The sequence below is a fragment of the Ovis canadensis genome, chromosome 13, assembly GCF_042477335.2.
Source record: "Ovis canadensis isolate MfBH-ARS-UI-01 breed Bighorn chromosome 13, ARS-UI_OviCan_v2, whole genome shotgun sequence".
NCBI lineage: Eukaryota > Metazoa > Chordata > Mammalia > Artiodactyla > Bovidae > Ovis > Ovis canadensis.
Window position 1 is genome coordinate 92,524,881 of NC_091257.1, and position 15,289 is coordinate 92,540,169.

The 15,289-nt window shown below is 43.7% G+C and overlaps 1 protein-coding gene across 3 annotated transcripts in view; it reads left to right on the forward strand.

Moving 5' to 3' along the window:
* ARFGEF2 (ARF guanine nucleotide exchange factor 2) overlaps window positions 1-9,457 on the forward strand; it is an 83,624-nt gene extending 74,167 nt beyond the window's left edge. For all 3 annotated transcript variants that reach the window (XM_069548770.1, XM_069548771.1, XM_069548772.1), the window contains 4 exons: window positions 1,152-1,320; window positions 2,486-2,624; window positions 5,097-5,214; window positions 5,751-9,457. In XM_069548770.1, the coding sequence (XP_069404871.1) occupies window positions 1,152-1,320; window positions 2,486-2,624; window positions 5,097-5,214; window positions 5,751-5,927 (603 nt within the window). In that variant the 3' untranslated portion in view covers window positions 5,928-9,457. The remainder of the gene's footprint in view (window positions 1-1,151; window positions 1,321-2,485; window positions 2,625-5,096; window positions 5,215-5,750) is intronic.
* Window positions 9,458-15,289: the final 5,832 nt, after the last annotated feature.

Genomic DNA, 15,289 nt, shown 5'->3' on the forward strand with positions numbered 1-15,289 from the left:
TTTTCTTTTAAGCATGTTACAGCTTTAGCTCTTATATTTAGGTCTTTGATCCTTTTTTTTTTTTAGTTTATTTTTGTATATGATGGGAGATAGGGAGTCTACCTTCATTCTTTTGCATGTAAATACTCAGTTATCCCAGTACCATTCGATATAAAGACTGTTTTTTCCCCGTTGAATTATTCTGACATCCATGCTAGAAATCTCTTGATCATAAGTTTGAGGATTTATTTCTGGATTCTCAGTTATTTTCCATTTAGCTGTATGTCTGTCTTTATGCTAGAATCACACTGTCTGATTAGTGTAGTTTTTTTTTTTTAATAGGTTTTTTTAAAATAGGGAAGTATGAGTCTTCCAGCTTTGTGCTGCTTTTTTTTTCCCCCCAAGACTGTTTTGGCTGTTCTGTGTCACTTACATTTACCTATGAATTTTAGGATCAGCTTGTCAGTTACTGCAAAGATGTCAGCTAGAATTTTGATGGAGATTACACTGAATTTATAGACCTATTTCAGGAGTATTGCGAACTCTGCCCTTTTGTAACCTCTGGCTTGTAGGGAGGGATGTGGTCCATTTTCCTTGAGGGCTAAGCAAATACAAAATCCCTAATTATGTCCCACATTTCAGGCAACATGTTGAATAAAAATTTCTAGCATTTCATACCTGTTTTTATGGTTTTTCCCTCCACGTTTAAACACAATTGTCAAACCTGCTGAAGTTCATTGATCATGTGATGAGGCTTGAGATGAGATGCCATGTGGGCTTTGGCTGAGAATTTCTTTCACTATGCTTTGAGCCTCACAGCTTCTGTCACAGGTACTACAGATTGATTTTCTCGTTTTCCACTTTCTTTATAAAATAAGCGGACAGTGCAGTCGTGTAATGAAATCTGTAATAGCTGGAGAAACACACCCTCCTGTTGATGCAGTGAAGGCAGTACTGACACGGCTGAAACTTTGGCCGCAGAGCCTGCCGTCATGCAGGAGCGCAGCGTGTCCTCTCGCCAGCCAGGGGCCAGAGTCTGAATGGAAGAGCGGCGAGGCTGCTGAGGAAGGCAGTGTGCCTCGTAGAGAGGAGGACCCTGGAGAGCTCTGACACCAGCGTGTCCAGAGCCAGTCTGTCTCCTTTACTCAGCTCTGTTATCCTCCCCTCTCCAGCAAGACACGCTGGACACAGATATCCACATCGAGACGGAGGACCAGGGCATGTACAAGTACATGTCTTCGCAGCACCTCTTCAAGCTCCTGGACTGCTTGCAGGAGTCCCATTCATTCTCAAAGGCCTTCAACTCCAATTATGAGCAGCGGACTGTCCTGTGGCGAGCAGGTAAGGCAGACTACACATATGGGGCAGCTGGTTGCCCTGGTCACCGTCGTAAACCGTTAAAGCCTTTGGAAAGTCCCTGGTATGGTACACACAGCTGGAATAACTTAACAGGTGTTTTCACGCTTGAGGGAGAAAGAAGGGAAATTTCATCCCAGTACCAGGATTATGGCCTGGCACACAGGAGATTCTCAGTATTTGATGGAAAAACAAATTAGTTTAGAGTTTAATCTAGCAAGTCAAGAAATTTTACATTAGATTAAAATTGTAAAGTTAAATATGATGGTATAAAAACTGTGGAAGTCTAGGAGAAACAGACGCACTGGTACATTTTCTGGGGCTTTTAGGGGTTTTTCTCTCCCACCTCCATATGTAAATACAAAGTCCTGGACATGAGTGATGTGCGTGTGTAGAGACACACGTATGTTTGTATAGGGGTGAAGACAGTAGGAGTCTCATTTTGTGAACTTTGTATGAAAGTGATACTTTATATATAATTCTTTTATTATTACCATTTTTTCCCCAGATGCCTGTTTTAGCCCATAATTTTAAAATGTCATTTTTCTCTTTAGGTTTAAACTTTCTAGGTGTTTTAGGTCTTTGCCAATAATAAGATTTTGCTTATTAGAGTGGTTTACACATCCCAGTGGCTGATTGGTATTGCTTTGTTTAAGAAAATGTGTTCTTATATATGCTTTGTGGGGGAAAAAAAAAACCTAGCAACTCAAGAAACATGCTAGAACTTTAAAGAGCCATAACACTTGAGAAGATGAAATGAATGGCTTCAGCCCCCAGCGAGCAGAGTCTGAATGGAGAACAGTTCAGGGTGTGTCAGAGAGCAAAGTATGTCCTATACGGAGGGTGCAACGTCAGGGCTGCCTTTGTCCAGTATCACAATTGAGCCGTGTCAAAACTGAGATCAAGACTTCCCTGGTGGTCCAGTGGCTAAGACTCCGTGCTCCCAGTGCAGGGGGCCTGGGTTCCCTGGTCAGGGAACTAGATTCCACATGCTGCAACTAGGATCCTGTGCAGCCAAATATATAATAATTTTATTTTTTTTAATGTGAGATGGTTCGATATTTCCTAAAGTAACTACGTTAGGTTCCCACATGATTTCTCAGCATTACCCTAGGAGTGTGCACAACTTATGTGACTATCTGATCCCTAGGTTTTAAGGGCAAGTCTAAACCAAATCTTCTAAAGCAAGAAACCAGCAGCCTGGCCTGTTGTTTGAGGATCCTGTTTCGAATGTATGTCGATGAGAACCGCAGGGATTCCTGGGAAGAAATTCAGCAGCGACTTTTAAGGTAAGAAGAAATTATTTCTGATTAGATTTCTTATCTGTAATACACCAGATGCTTTACAACAGTAATGTGATTTGAAAAGAGTAGGAGAAAAATACCTCTATGTTGACTGCCTGAGAAACTGTTGTCCTTTTTGTTTTTTCTGTCTGTTGGGTGACTCTTATATTCCAGTTTTCTTAATGCCCTAAAGAGGACAGGGCCTCGCTTCTTCCATGTATCATTTCTTAAAGCACAGAAACCTCAGCAGGGGAAAGTGCCCTGAGCTCAGAGTCATCAGGCCCTAGTCCTGGCTAGGTCCCCTCTAGAGCACTGTCAGCTCTAATATCCCACCATTCCTGCTTCCCAAGAGAAGCATGCAAGAATTACGTGGGCCCCAGGATGCACTCACTCTGTGCAGAAATGCAGCAGTGGGCAGGCAGTGGGTGCCATGGAGAGAGCCCTCTGCAGAGAAGTCGATCTTTGCCACCCGGTTTCTTGGGCAACTGTGAGCAAGATGCCGTGTCTGTGCCTCTTTTCACTCCTTTAAGATTTGAAGACATTAACGTGGAGTGCTGACAACCATGTGACAAGACACATGCTCTTCTTGCACCACGGGTCTTCCTAGAAGTCACGGGGCATTTTACATATATCTGTGTATATATATGTATACATGTATCTCAAGAGCCTTAAAGAACTCCATCTCTCTTTGACTCAGTAATTCCACTGTTAGGGAATCACGATTCTCACACAGAACGTTCATTGCAGATATAAAGAGAAAAAATTTAAAACAGCTCAGCTGTGTATCAGAGTATACAATAGGATATACATTACGGTATATCCTATGATACAATATTAGGCAGCCTTTAAAAATGAAGTTTGGTGGAAGTCCCTGGTTGCATAGTGGTTAGGATTGCAGGCTTTCACTACCATGGCCTGGGTTCAATCCTTGGTCAGGGAGCCGAGATCTCACAAGCCACATGGCACAGCCAGAAAATAAATAAATGAAATTTTGTAAATGAAGTGTTTAAAAAATAATTTTCTGGAAAAAAAATAATAGTGATTTTCTGGGACTTCAATGGCAGTCCAGCGCAGATAACCCCAAGCTTCCAATGCAAAGGGCGCAGATTTGCTCCCTGGTCAGGAAACTAAGATCCTGTATGCCACACAGTATGGCCAAAAAGTTAAAATAATTAAAAAAAATAAAATTTTCTTTGATGTGGAAACATGCTCAAAACACAAGTTTCACCACAAAAAAGCAGGAAGTAAAACCACATATACTTGTAATATTTCAGCATTGCTTTTTAAAAGTCACCAAAAAATAGCTGGAAGTAAATATGCCAGAATAATGTCATGTGTCCCTTAGAGTGGGCTTCCCGGTGACTCAGCGGTAAAGAATCCACCTGTAATTCAGGAGACACAGGTTCCATCCCTGGTTGGGAAGATCCCCTGGAGGAGGGCATGGCCACCCACTCCAGCGTTCCTGCCTGGAGAATCCCACAGACAGAGGAGCCTGGCCGGCTGCAGTCAATGGGGTCGCAGAGAGCTGGACGAGACTGAAGTGACATAGCACGCACACACGTTCCTTAGAGTGATGGGGTTGTGGGAATTTTTTCTCTTCAGTGACTTTTTTTTTCCTTTTTCAGTCATCTTACAAAGAATATATGACAAGTCATAAACTGAAAAATGAATTCATTAATTAAAGGGGACAGCAGCAGCTCCTTTCAACTTAACATTAAGTCCAAAAGAGAGCTACCTACATAGTCTCATACAGTTTCTCTGGAGGACATACATAAGTGTTAAGTTTCTAACCCAGCCTATTTTAAAAACTAGCTGTGGTGTGTTGTGTGAGAAGAGAGTGGGGGTCCGTGGTTAACTGTGGGTAACAGGCTCTCATGCTGGGCATGTCGCAAACCCTGCCTGGCCAAGCCCCCGCCACCGGCCCGGCCTGCACTGGCCTTACGTTGAATGTCCTTGTTCGGTTTCATCCCGCAGCAGCCCCTCAAGTTTGGCACAGTTGTTTATTCCCATTTTCATAGCTGAGCAAACTGAAGCTCAGGGATTTGCTCAGGATGGCACAGCCAGAGCAGGTGCTCATTAGAAACTCACTGCAAGATTAGAGAGTTCTCTTTGTGGTTGCCGATGGGGAGGATGGGGCAGAGGGATCATTAGGGAGTTGGGGATTGACATGGACACTCTGCTGTGTTTAAAATGGATAACCAGCAAGGACCTGCTGGAGAGCACAGGGACCTCTGCTCAGTGTTATGCAGCAGCCTGGATGGGAGGGGACTTTGGGGGAGAATGGATACATATATATATATATATGGCTGAGTCCCTTTGCTGTCCACCCGAAACTGTTAATACCACAGTATTATTAATCACTTATACTCCAATACAGAATAAAAAATCTAGAAAAAAAAATGAAAGAGTTCTCCACTCCAGTGAAATGTGTGACCTTCCTCTTCTGTCTGACATGCACCCCTCCACTGCTTCTTCTAGTGTGTGCTCCGAGGCCCTGGCCTACTTCATCACAGTGAATTCTGAAAGCCATCGGGAAGCCTGGACAAGCCTCCTATTGTTACTTCTAACAAAAACGCTCAAAATAAATGACGAAAAGGTATAAACAAGTAATGTCTTCACCAGAATTGGGTTTGGGTTGGCTTTATACTGAGACTTTGAAGTAAGTACTCTCCCCATTCTCCCAAGGATGGTTACATAACCAGCACCATTCTTAGAGCATTGGCGAGAACATTCATTATGAACAATGGGTGTCTGAGGTTACTGGGCTTTTTCTCTCAAAGAATCCCAGTGGAGAAAGGCAGGTTGCTGTTAAACAACTACCTGATTTTCACTGTGGCTTTGTTGGAAAAGAGGGTTGAGGTTGTGAAAGCCTGGATTAGAACTGGAATCTTGATTTACTGAAATGAAAACTGACTTTGGTAGTAAGGCTGTTCCCAGTTTGTTTTTGGCATTAAATATAACTAAAAGAAGTTTTAATTGGCAATTTTTTGCACCTATTTTCCAACAGAGAGGAGAAAAGTGCCAGTATTATTTGCAAGAAGTTCCAGGGTGAGATGGATACTTTCAGAAAACCAGGGTCAGAAAAATAGTTCCACATCTAATTTTCTCTCTCTCCTTCTCTCCCACCTCAAGTTTAAAGCACATGCTTCCATGTACTACCCCTACCTGTGTGAAATTATGCAGTTTGACCTGATTCCTGAGCTCCGAGCCGTTCTGCGGAAGTTCTTCTTGAGGATAGGCGTTGTGTATAAGATATGGATTCCAGAAGAGCCATCACAAGTCCCAGGGAGCCTGTCGCCAGTCTGGTAGCCCTGGCCCCTGCGGGCACCACTGTATCTCTGCGGAACTGTCCCCATGATGCCCCTGCCTCGCACATCTCGAGAAGGGTCAGACCACAGAAAGTTGACATCCTGAAGCTAGAGAGGCCTGGGTAAGGATGGTTCCATCAGAGTCCCGGGACTCGGGCATTGCGGTGTTCTTTAAACTGCTGCGTACCCAGTTGACACAGTAGGTGGGGAGTCTGTCTCATTTCCGTCAGTCTTTCCTCATTACCCATCGAACTGCGTGTCACCTGTCATTGCACTCGCCGTCACTGTCACACAGAGTCCCACAACTGGCTATTCACTCCCGTCAGAGGAAGTCACTCTCCTTGAAAATACTGAACATAGCTGTATAGGTTCGTGATTACTAGAGAGTACATTAATAAAATTTCTTGTAACGGCTAAGTGCCACTTAAAATACGCTGGGTTTTTTTTGTTTGAGTGTGCTAGAGAAGTTTGAGTGTTTTTGTCAGTTGTGAGTCAACTGTAGTTATGTTAGTCTGGGGAAAGGTACAGGGGAAAAAGTGTTCTTTGTTCTTTTTCCCCCCTGTTTTGTTAATGTCTGGGTGATTTTTAAAGCATTTTTTTTTAAAAAAGATATTACTGAGGATTTGACTGAAAGCAGAGCTTAGTAATAAAGTTAGAATTAAGAGCTTGCAAGGTTTAAAAAGCAAACATAGTGCTTCTGGCTCTCCCTATTTTAGTAACAGGGGGAGGAAAAGCCTATAGGAAAAAGGAAACAATTGAATGAAGATGGCTAGTCTTCCTTGAAGTATTTGTGGAGGGGGTATTAAAATTTCCAGAATACATTGTCCATCTAATATATGGAGTAGTAACAAAAATGAAGTAGTAATTTAAGAGAGTTAATTTATATTTGAGTAAACCTTTTATTTTTACCTCAGAATAGTGAGCATACCAACAGTTAGTATCTCTGCTTGGCACAGTCCCCAGCATTGGCCAGCCCTCAAAAGCGAGAGAGATGGGGGAGGGTGCTGGGCACTCTGTGTGAGGAGGGGGCTCCGGTGAGCCTCCACAGCCACGTGTTGTGGGTTGAACCCAAGCAGACACGTGCCATTGTAAGGCCAGCACAGCTGACCGTGGCCTTGGCAAGAGGTGGCCGATGTTCAGTGCTTCCGTTAATTAGAGCCGAGGAGCTGAGCTCTCTGGAAGGGTTAGGTTCTGGTGTCCTTACAATGTTAGTGATGGTACAACACTCTTCGCAGCCACGGAACTGAGTTGTGGTGCAGCTTGTGGAGTAGGCAGTCTGCGCGTACAGCCCAAGGCCTGCAAGCAGTCTGTCCGGGAGCTGGCTTGACTCAGGTCGGTGAGAAAGAACACAGGCTTCATCTCTGCCCTCACTTTCTGCTCGCCAAGAGCAGCCCTCAGCATTAGAACCGTTACAGAGGTGTTAAAACATGCAGACGGCTACCTACGCCCTGTAGTCCTATAAACTGGGTTGTGTTGAGGTCAACTCTGGTGCCTTAGAAGTTAGTCAGTTGGGAACCTAATCTAAAAAAAAAAATCAGATAGTTTTTCTTTATAGAGAAAGATTTCTGGTGCTTTTGTTTACTAAGAGACCGATTTCTCACATTTTTGTGTGTGTGTGTTCTACCAGCCTTGAGAAATGTTTGGTTTTGGCCAGCAGTACTTACTTTTTTTTTCCGCCCCCAAAAGTGTTTTAATTTCTCTACCAAAGAAAAAAAGAGATGTTTAGGTTTTTACGTTGTTTACGTCCATGAGAGAAGAGGGGCTCCGACACTTAACAGGAAGGGGCAGGGGGAGAGTGTTTTTCACTGTGAGTGGGAAACGTTAGCATAGACGACGTCCTGGTCCTGAGCTCCGTCACATCCTCACCCTGCAGCGTGGGAGCCACGCACGGACTCCCTCGCTGGCTCTGTAGTTCGTCACAGCCTCAGCAAGTCGGCCGTCCCCGTCGACGCCCTCGCTGAGGGTGTAAGTGGGGTGCACGCAGGTCCACTCGTACATTTTCTGTCCAGCCGTGTCCCTGCGTGGAGATCTTCGCTTCCCCTCTGAGGGTCTCATGGGACATTTTCCTCACTGGATGGGATGGCAAGACTCTGCCCATGTATTCCTGCCTTCTCTTTCATTTCTCCCTCTGCTCACAACGTAGGAAATGTATAAGTGCGTTTTGTCCTTGCCGAAACATTCAGGTTTGAATTTCTTTTCAGCTGCATTTTTTAAGAGATTCAATTTTCTGAGTGAGGCATTTGAATTGTACCAGCATGGACCTTTTAAAAACTGGATGTCAAACCATTTAGGGTGATTATTTTTCTTGTCAGTGGACCGTGACATACAGATGAAAATCCCTTACCTCCAGTAATAAGCCATTCAGCCTAAATTCTCTTTTGTGAATAAATCTATCCCAGCTCATGGCGAACGTGGTGCATGCCACCCTGCAGACAGCCAGGAAGGGGGTGACCCCGCAGCCCTGGGCCAGCGGCCGTTCACTCACAAGGGTATGGAGGAGAGCAGCGCGTTTCCAAGGCCTTCTTTCTTTCTCAGTTGCTTTAAGTGTTGATTATTTGTGCTGGGTCTCTAGAGAAGCTTCTGTTTGTTACAATACTGCTGCTTTGAGCAATTTTGTTTTTCTTCATTGTCCTTTAGGGAGATCACCAGCTTTGGCATCTTAACAACAAACAGTGGATGGGAAATTTTATTTCTAATAACGCATCTTTAGTCAAATACACCTTTTTCCTGTCACTCCTCATGTATAACCAAAGAACATACATAGTGGGAATTGTTTAATAATATCTGGAAACAACATTTCCTCTGAGAGGTGACTTTTGTACAAAATGCAAAAAAAAAAAACACTAAAATTTCTCATCATTCTTTTGTGATTATGGCTATACACTGAGTAGTTATTACAGGAACCTGCTGATAAATGCTAGTATGACCATCGCATTCAGATGTTTGTTGTTATGATGCGAATGGATATTGGTTTAAATAGAAACTGGGTTCTCAACTGCATTTTCTGAATTCTGTTCTAATACTTGTGTTAAAAGTAGGCATAGTTCAAACTCATGCAAAGTCCTGGAGTTTGCGATCCGCAGCTTTGTAATTTGGGAAACAAAGAAACCAAAGCTGAGTATTTAAAAGAATGACTCTACGTGAAAGTCTGTGCTCTCAAAAAAAGACACTCATCAAAAGTGTAGTTTTTCTCAGTATTCTGATTTTTAAAAAATTTTATCTTGCATATTTGCATCAAATATTTCTTTATGTGCAAATGTATGTTTTACCTCCTTAAAAATGCCTAAAAATTAGTTAATAGCTACTTTTGTTTAACCTATACACGATGATTAAGTGCATTTAATATTGGTAATTTAATGAAAAGCATTCCTTGCCCAATGGATGTACACATTTTTGAAAGAATAAGCAGAATTATATAATACGAAATGCTATGTAAAGTTTTCTATGTAAAAATATTATGTATAAAACTGTTAAAATAAATATCCCATGCTTTAATCAAGTGGTAAATCAATAAAGTTTTAAAAAGTAAAACTGCTTTTAATGTAGTAATTAATGTATATCAAGCCATTATGCATATCAGACTTGATCATGTGTGGGGCTTCCCTGGTAGCTCAACTGGTAAAGAATCTGCCTGCGATGCGGGAGACCTGGGTTGGATCCCTAAGTTGAGAAGATCCTCCTGGAGGAGGGCATGGCAACCCCACTCCAGTATTCCTGCCTGGAGAATCCCCGTGGACAGAGGAGCCTGGTGGGTCGCAGAGAGTCGGATATGACTGAATGGCTAAGCGCAGCACAGCACATCAAGTTTTGGGTTTGTTCTTGTGGCAGATATATGTTTGTACTTTATCAGTTGGTGGTAAAATGTGGCCTTTATATTTAACTAATATAATTATTAATGGGAGAATATTAATTGTGGGTTTTAATTTTTTTAAGTAAAATTCCCCTTTCATCCCCCTCCTTATGAAAGAAAATATCCAGTTATGAGGTCATGAGAAGATTATTTCATCTCATTAATTAGTTTGACCAGTGGCTTAGTTTCCAAGAGGAAACAGAAATCTCCTCTTGCTGGCATTGAGGGCAAGATTGCAGAGGAGGACTCCCAGGGAAGCCAACTGGGCATGAATGGGAGGCCATCCTAAGGTTCACACAGGGAGCCAACCTAGGAAGCTTGCCTTTCCTGCTTCCAAATGCAGAATCTATTTTTCTTTTCTGGTTTCGCCTCATGGCAAAACCCACCCCCACCCCCCCCCACCCCCCACCCCTACCCCCCCCAGCAGTGAAAGCACAGAGTCCTAACCCCTGGATTGCCAAGGAATTCCCCTCCAGAATCCATTCTGAAATATCTCACATTGTAAATCGTGACTGTAATTAAAATATTCCACTGCTGAAACTGACTAACACATGGTCGTCTTTACTAATTCATTGGTATAAAACATCTTTCTCTGGTACCACATTTCAGGTGCTTCCAGGGAAGAACAAAAGAACGGCCCTTTCTTTTGGAAGAGCTTCCCTGGTGGCTCAGATGGTCAAAGCGTCTGCTTGCAATAAGGGAGACCTGGGTTCAATCCCTGGGTTGGGAAGATCCCCTGGAGAAGGAAATGGCACCCCACTCCAGTACTCTTGCCTGGAAAATTCCATGGATGGAGGAACCTCGTAGGCTACAGTCCATGGGGTCACAAAGAGTCGGACATGACTGAGCAACTTCACTTTCACTTTTCACTTTCTTTTCTTTTGGAAAAGGTTTCTGAAGAGTCTTATCTCTTCAGAGCAGATACTGCCTGAGTTTTATCTAGAGCACTGGTTTTCAACCTGCTGCCAACCAGTGGCTTTCAGTTCCGCCCCCAACACAATGTCTGCAGACATGTTTGGTTGTCACGTTTTTGGGTGGGGTTGGCTGTGCTGCTGGCATCTAGTGAGTAGAGGCCAGAGATGCTGCTAAACAGCCCCCCACTACGACCCGCAAGTTGGGGGCAGGAGTGGGGGCTGTAGTGTCAGTAGTGCCAAGGTTTAAACACCCGGAACTAAAGTGACTTCCTCTGAGTAACAGGGCTCCTTCAGGATGTACTGTAGGACCCGAAAGTCCCTCTGTGGCAGATACTTTGAGCTTGTTTTGGCCGTCCCGTTAAAGTCTCTTGCTCACCCAAGTGGAGGGCGTGCTTAGGTCACTGGCTTATTTCAGGTTACTGATTTAAGCACTTTGAAAGGTAATTTTAGCATTATACTGCATTTTGTAACCTAACAGACTGGTGTACATTTTAGGCAAAAGTACATTTCCTTTTTCAGAGGACCAGAGTGGTTGCCTTCCCTGGAATTTTGGCAAACGTGTAACATGCCCGTTGTCTAGGTTTTGTTGCTGTTCAGTCACTAAGTCGTGTCTGACTCATTGTGACCCCATGGACTACAATACATCAGACTTCTTGTCCTTCCTTCTTATCTGCCAGAGCTTGCTCAAACTCATGTCCATTGAGTCAGAGATGCCATCCAACCATCTCATCCTCTGTCATCCTCTTCTTCCGCCTTCAGTCTTTCCCAGCATCAGGGTCTTTTCCAATTAGACAGCTCTTCACATCAGGTGGCCAAAGTATTGGAGCTTCAGCTTCAATATCAGTCCTTCCAATGAGTATTCAGGGTTGATTTCCTTTGAGGTTAACTGGTTTGATCACCTTGATGTCCAAGGGATTCTGAAGCGTCTTCTCCAGGACCACAGTTCAAAAGCATCAATTCTTCAGTGCTCAGCCTTCTTTATGGGGCAACTCATATCGGTACATGACTACTGGAAAAACCATAGCTTAGACTATGCAGACCTTTGCCAGCAAAATGATGTCTCTGCTTTTTAATACACTCTCTAGGTTGGTCATAGCTTTTCTTCCAAGGAGCAGGCATCTTTTAATTTCGTGGCTGTAATCACCATCTGCAGTGATTTTGGAGCCCAAGAAAATGAAAAGAAATCTAAATTGTCCTTGGGTTAGTGATTTGCGTCACATCTTAGGAACATCCAGCTTAGTAAATGCAGTTGCATACCAACAGCAAGAGGAGAAGGATGAGGACTCTGTAAGGATTCTGCAAAAAATTATTTTAGTACTTTTCTTAATGCCTCTTTCCAGACACAAGCCAACCTTATCTGGTGTTCAACTGAAGATTGAGCTTTTGAGGATAATTTTATGTAATAGTCAATTTTCATCTTTCCCAGAGACTCCTAATCTTCACATGACGCTTCTATAGCTTCCTCTCCTTTAACCTAATTCAGATTTGCTTAAAGAATTTATCTTGAGCTATGTCCAGGAAATACTCATGTGTTCTAATAAACTTCTTAGCTTGAGTAAATTTGGGCTTAAATAATGGCATATTGATTTCCTTCAGAGTCCATGGGTTTCTGAGAAAAAAACAAGCTGTGTAGGAGAGGCCAGTGGTCAGATCATGGAAGCTGGAAGGAAGAACTTTTTGTTCAGAAGGATTTGTTGTGTGAACTTTCTGCCCTTAGTGGGGAGCAGCATTAGATGAGGACACGGAGGGCCAGTGAGGCCAGATCGCACAGCAGGAACGCAGCGGAGCTGGGACTCTGGCCCAGACTCTGTCTTCAGAGCACACACACACTACCCACTGTGCCTGTTCCAGGGGATGAGGTGGAAAGCCCAGCAGGGCATCCAACAGAACACAGTCCTGGTCTCTCAGGAGCTTATTTTCCAAGGATCCTGTTTGTAAGTTGAACTGCTTGGGTATTACAAACACCTGAGTTGGAAAGCATTGTTATCAGATCTCTTACACTGCCTTTGTAGGGTTGTACCTTCAGACCCTTTCCTGACTAGCACAGACATTCAGAAGTCAAGCAAAGAAATAGGGACTAACAGAAAATGAGAGGAAGCGAGCAGATGCTGAGGCTGGGCCAGTAAGCCCTCGTGGTTTGTGCCTTCATTTTTCCACTTTAATACACACCTTTAAAAGTCACCAGTTCATAAATGCTGGAGAGGGTGTGGAGAACAGAATGGAGGTTCCTTTAAAACACTAAAGACAGAATTACACACGATCCAGCAGTCCCACTCCTGGGCATATATCCAGAAAAGACAAAAATTCTCATTCAAAAAGATACATGCACCCCAGTGATCATAGCAGCATGATCTATAATAGCAAGACATGGAAGCAACCTAAGTGTCTATCAGCAGTTGAATGGATAAAGAAGCTGTGGTATGTTTGTTTAGTCGCTCAGTCGTATCTGACTCTCTGAAACCCCATGGACTGTAGCCCATCAGGCTCCTCTGTCCACGAGATTTCCCAAGCAAGAATACTGGAGCAGGTTGCCATTTCCTTTTCCAGTTCCTTCCAACCCAGGGATTGAACTTGGGTCTCCTGAGTGTCTCCTGCAGGTGGATTCTTATACTGCTGAGCCACTGGGGAAGCTGGGTAAAGAAGGTGTGGTATACACACACACATACACAGGAATATTGCTCAGCCATTAAAAAGAATGACACAATGCTATTCGCAGCAACATGGATGAGCCTAGAGATTATCGTACTAAGTGAAGTAATAAACTTTAGAGTTATCAAAAGGGAAAGGAAAGGGGAAGAAGGGATAATTTAGGAGTTTGGGATTAACAGATACACACTACTGTATATAAAACAAAAAACAAGGACCTACTGTAGAGCACAGGGAACTATATTCAATATCTTGTAACCACCTATAATGGAATAGAATCTGAATATATATATATATATATATATACGTAAATCACTTTGCTGTACACCTGAAACATCGTAAATCAACTATGAAAGTGAAAGTGAGAGTCACTCAGTTGTGTCCGACTCTGCGGCTCCATGGACCGTACAGCCCATGGAATTCTCCAGACCAGAATACTGGAGTGGGTAGCCTTTCCCTTCTCCAGGGGATCTTCCCAACCGAGGGATAGAACCCATGTCTCCTACATTGCAGGCAGATTCTTTACCTGCTGAGCCACCAAGGAAGCCTCTATACTTCAATTTTTTTTTTTTTTAAGGCACAAATTCGTGACTTCTTTAGAGTTCCACACTTGCTCCTGCCTCCGAGCCTTTGCTCCTGCTGTTTCTCTTCCTGGATGTGTTTTCTCTGGACTGCTTCATGGCCACTTCCTCCTCCTGGATTCCAACTCAAAAGCTAACTTCTTGGAAAAAAAAAAAAGAACGAACCTCACCTCATGTTTGGCCACCTAGCCCCTGTCTGCATCTCTCACCTCCACTACATCCCCCCCCCGGCCTTTTTTTTTTTTTTTTTTGGCCACACTTCATAGCAGAGATTTCCCTCCACCTGCAGCCTTGATGTTCCCTTCAGGCCTTCCCTGAACAGGGATCTCACACAAGGGAAGGGTTATTTAATACGTTGGAAAATGAAGTGAAAGTTGCTCAGTCGTGTCCAACTCTTTGCAACCCCATGGACTGCACAATCCATGGAATTCTCCAGGCCAGAGTACTGGCGTGGGTAGCATTTCCCTTCTCCAGGGGATCCTCCCAGCCCAGGGCTGGAGAGCAGCTGAATGAATATAGCTCACTGGGGCACTGGCTCCAGAGGGCGCGCATAGCCCACTACTGACATCTGGTGGCTCGGGGGCAGAAATACAACCACCATGGGCTCATGCAGTTGGCGCTGTCCTGTCCTACTCTTTGCAACCGCATGGACTGCAGCGCTCCAGGCTTCCCTGTCTTTCACTATCTCCTGGAGTTTACTCAAACTCATGTCTCCAACCATCTCATCCTCTGTTGTCCCCTATTGCCCTCAATCTTTTCCAGCATCAGGGTCTTTTACTTTACCAGTGAGTCGGCTCTTCACATCAGGTGGCCAAAGTACTGGACCTTCAGCTTCAGCATCAGTCCTTCCAATGAATATTCGGGGTTGATTTCCTTTAGGATTGACTGATTTTATCTTCTTGCCTTCCAAGGGATTCTCAGAGTCTTCTCCAGCACTACAGTTCAAAAGCATCAATTCTTGGGCGCTCAGCCCTCTTTATGGTCCAACTCTCACATCTATTCATGACTACTGGAAAAACCATAGCTTTGACTACACACATGCAGTGAGTCTAAATATTTCAAAGTCAAATATCAAGGTATGAGCTTTCAAATAAAACTCATCCTAACCTCCTTTCTTGATGCTGGGAAAGATTGAAGGCAGGAGGAGAAGGGGACGAGAGAGGATGAGATGGTTGTATGGCATCACCAACTCGATGCACATGAGTTTGAGCAGGCTCTGGGAGTTGGTGATGGGCAGGGAGGCCTGGTGTGCTGCAGTCCATGGGGATGCAAAGAGTTGGACATGACTGAGCAAATGAACTGATCTGAACTGAACCTGCTTCCTCGATAAATACTTTCATAATACCTGGAAGTCTCGGTTCAAAAGTTGCAT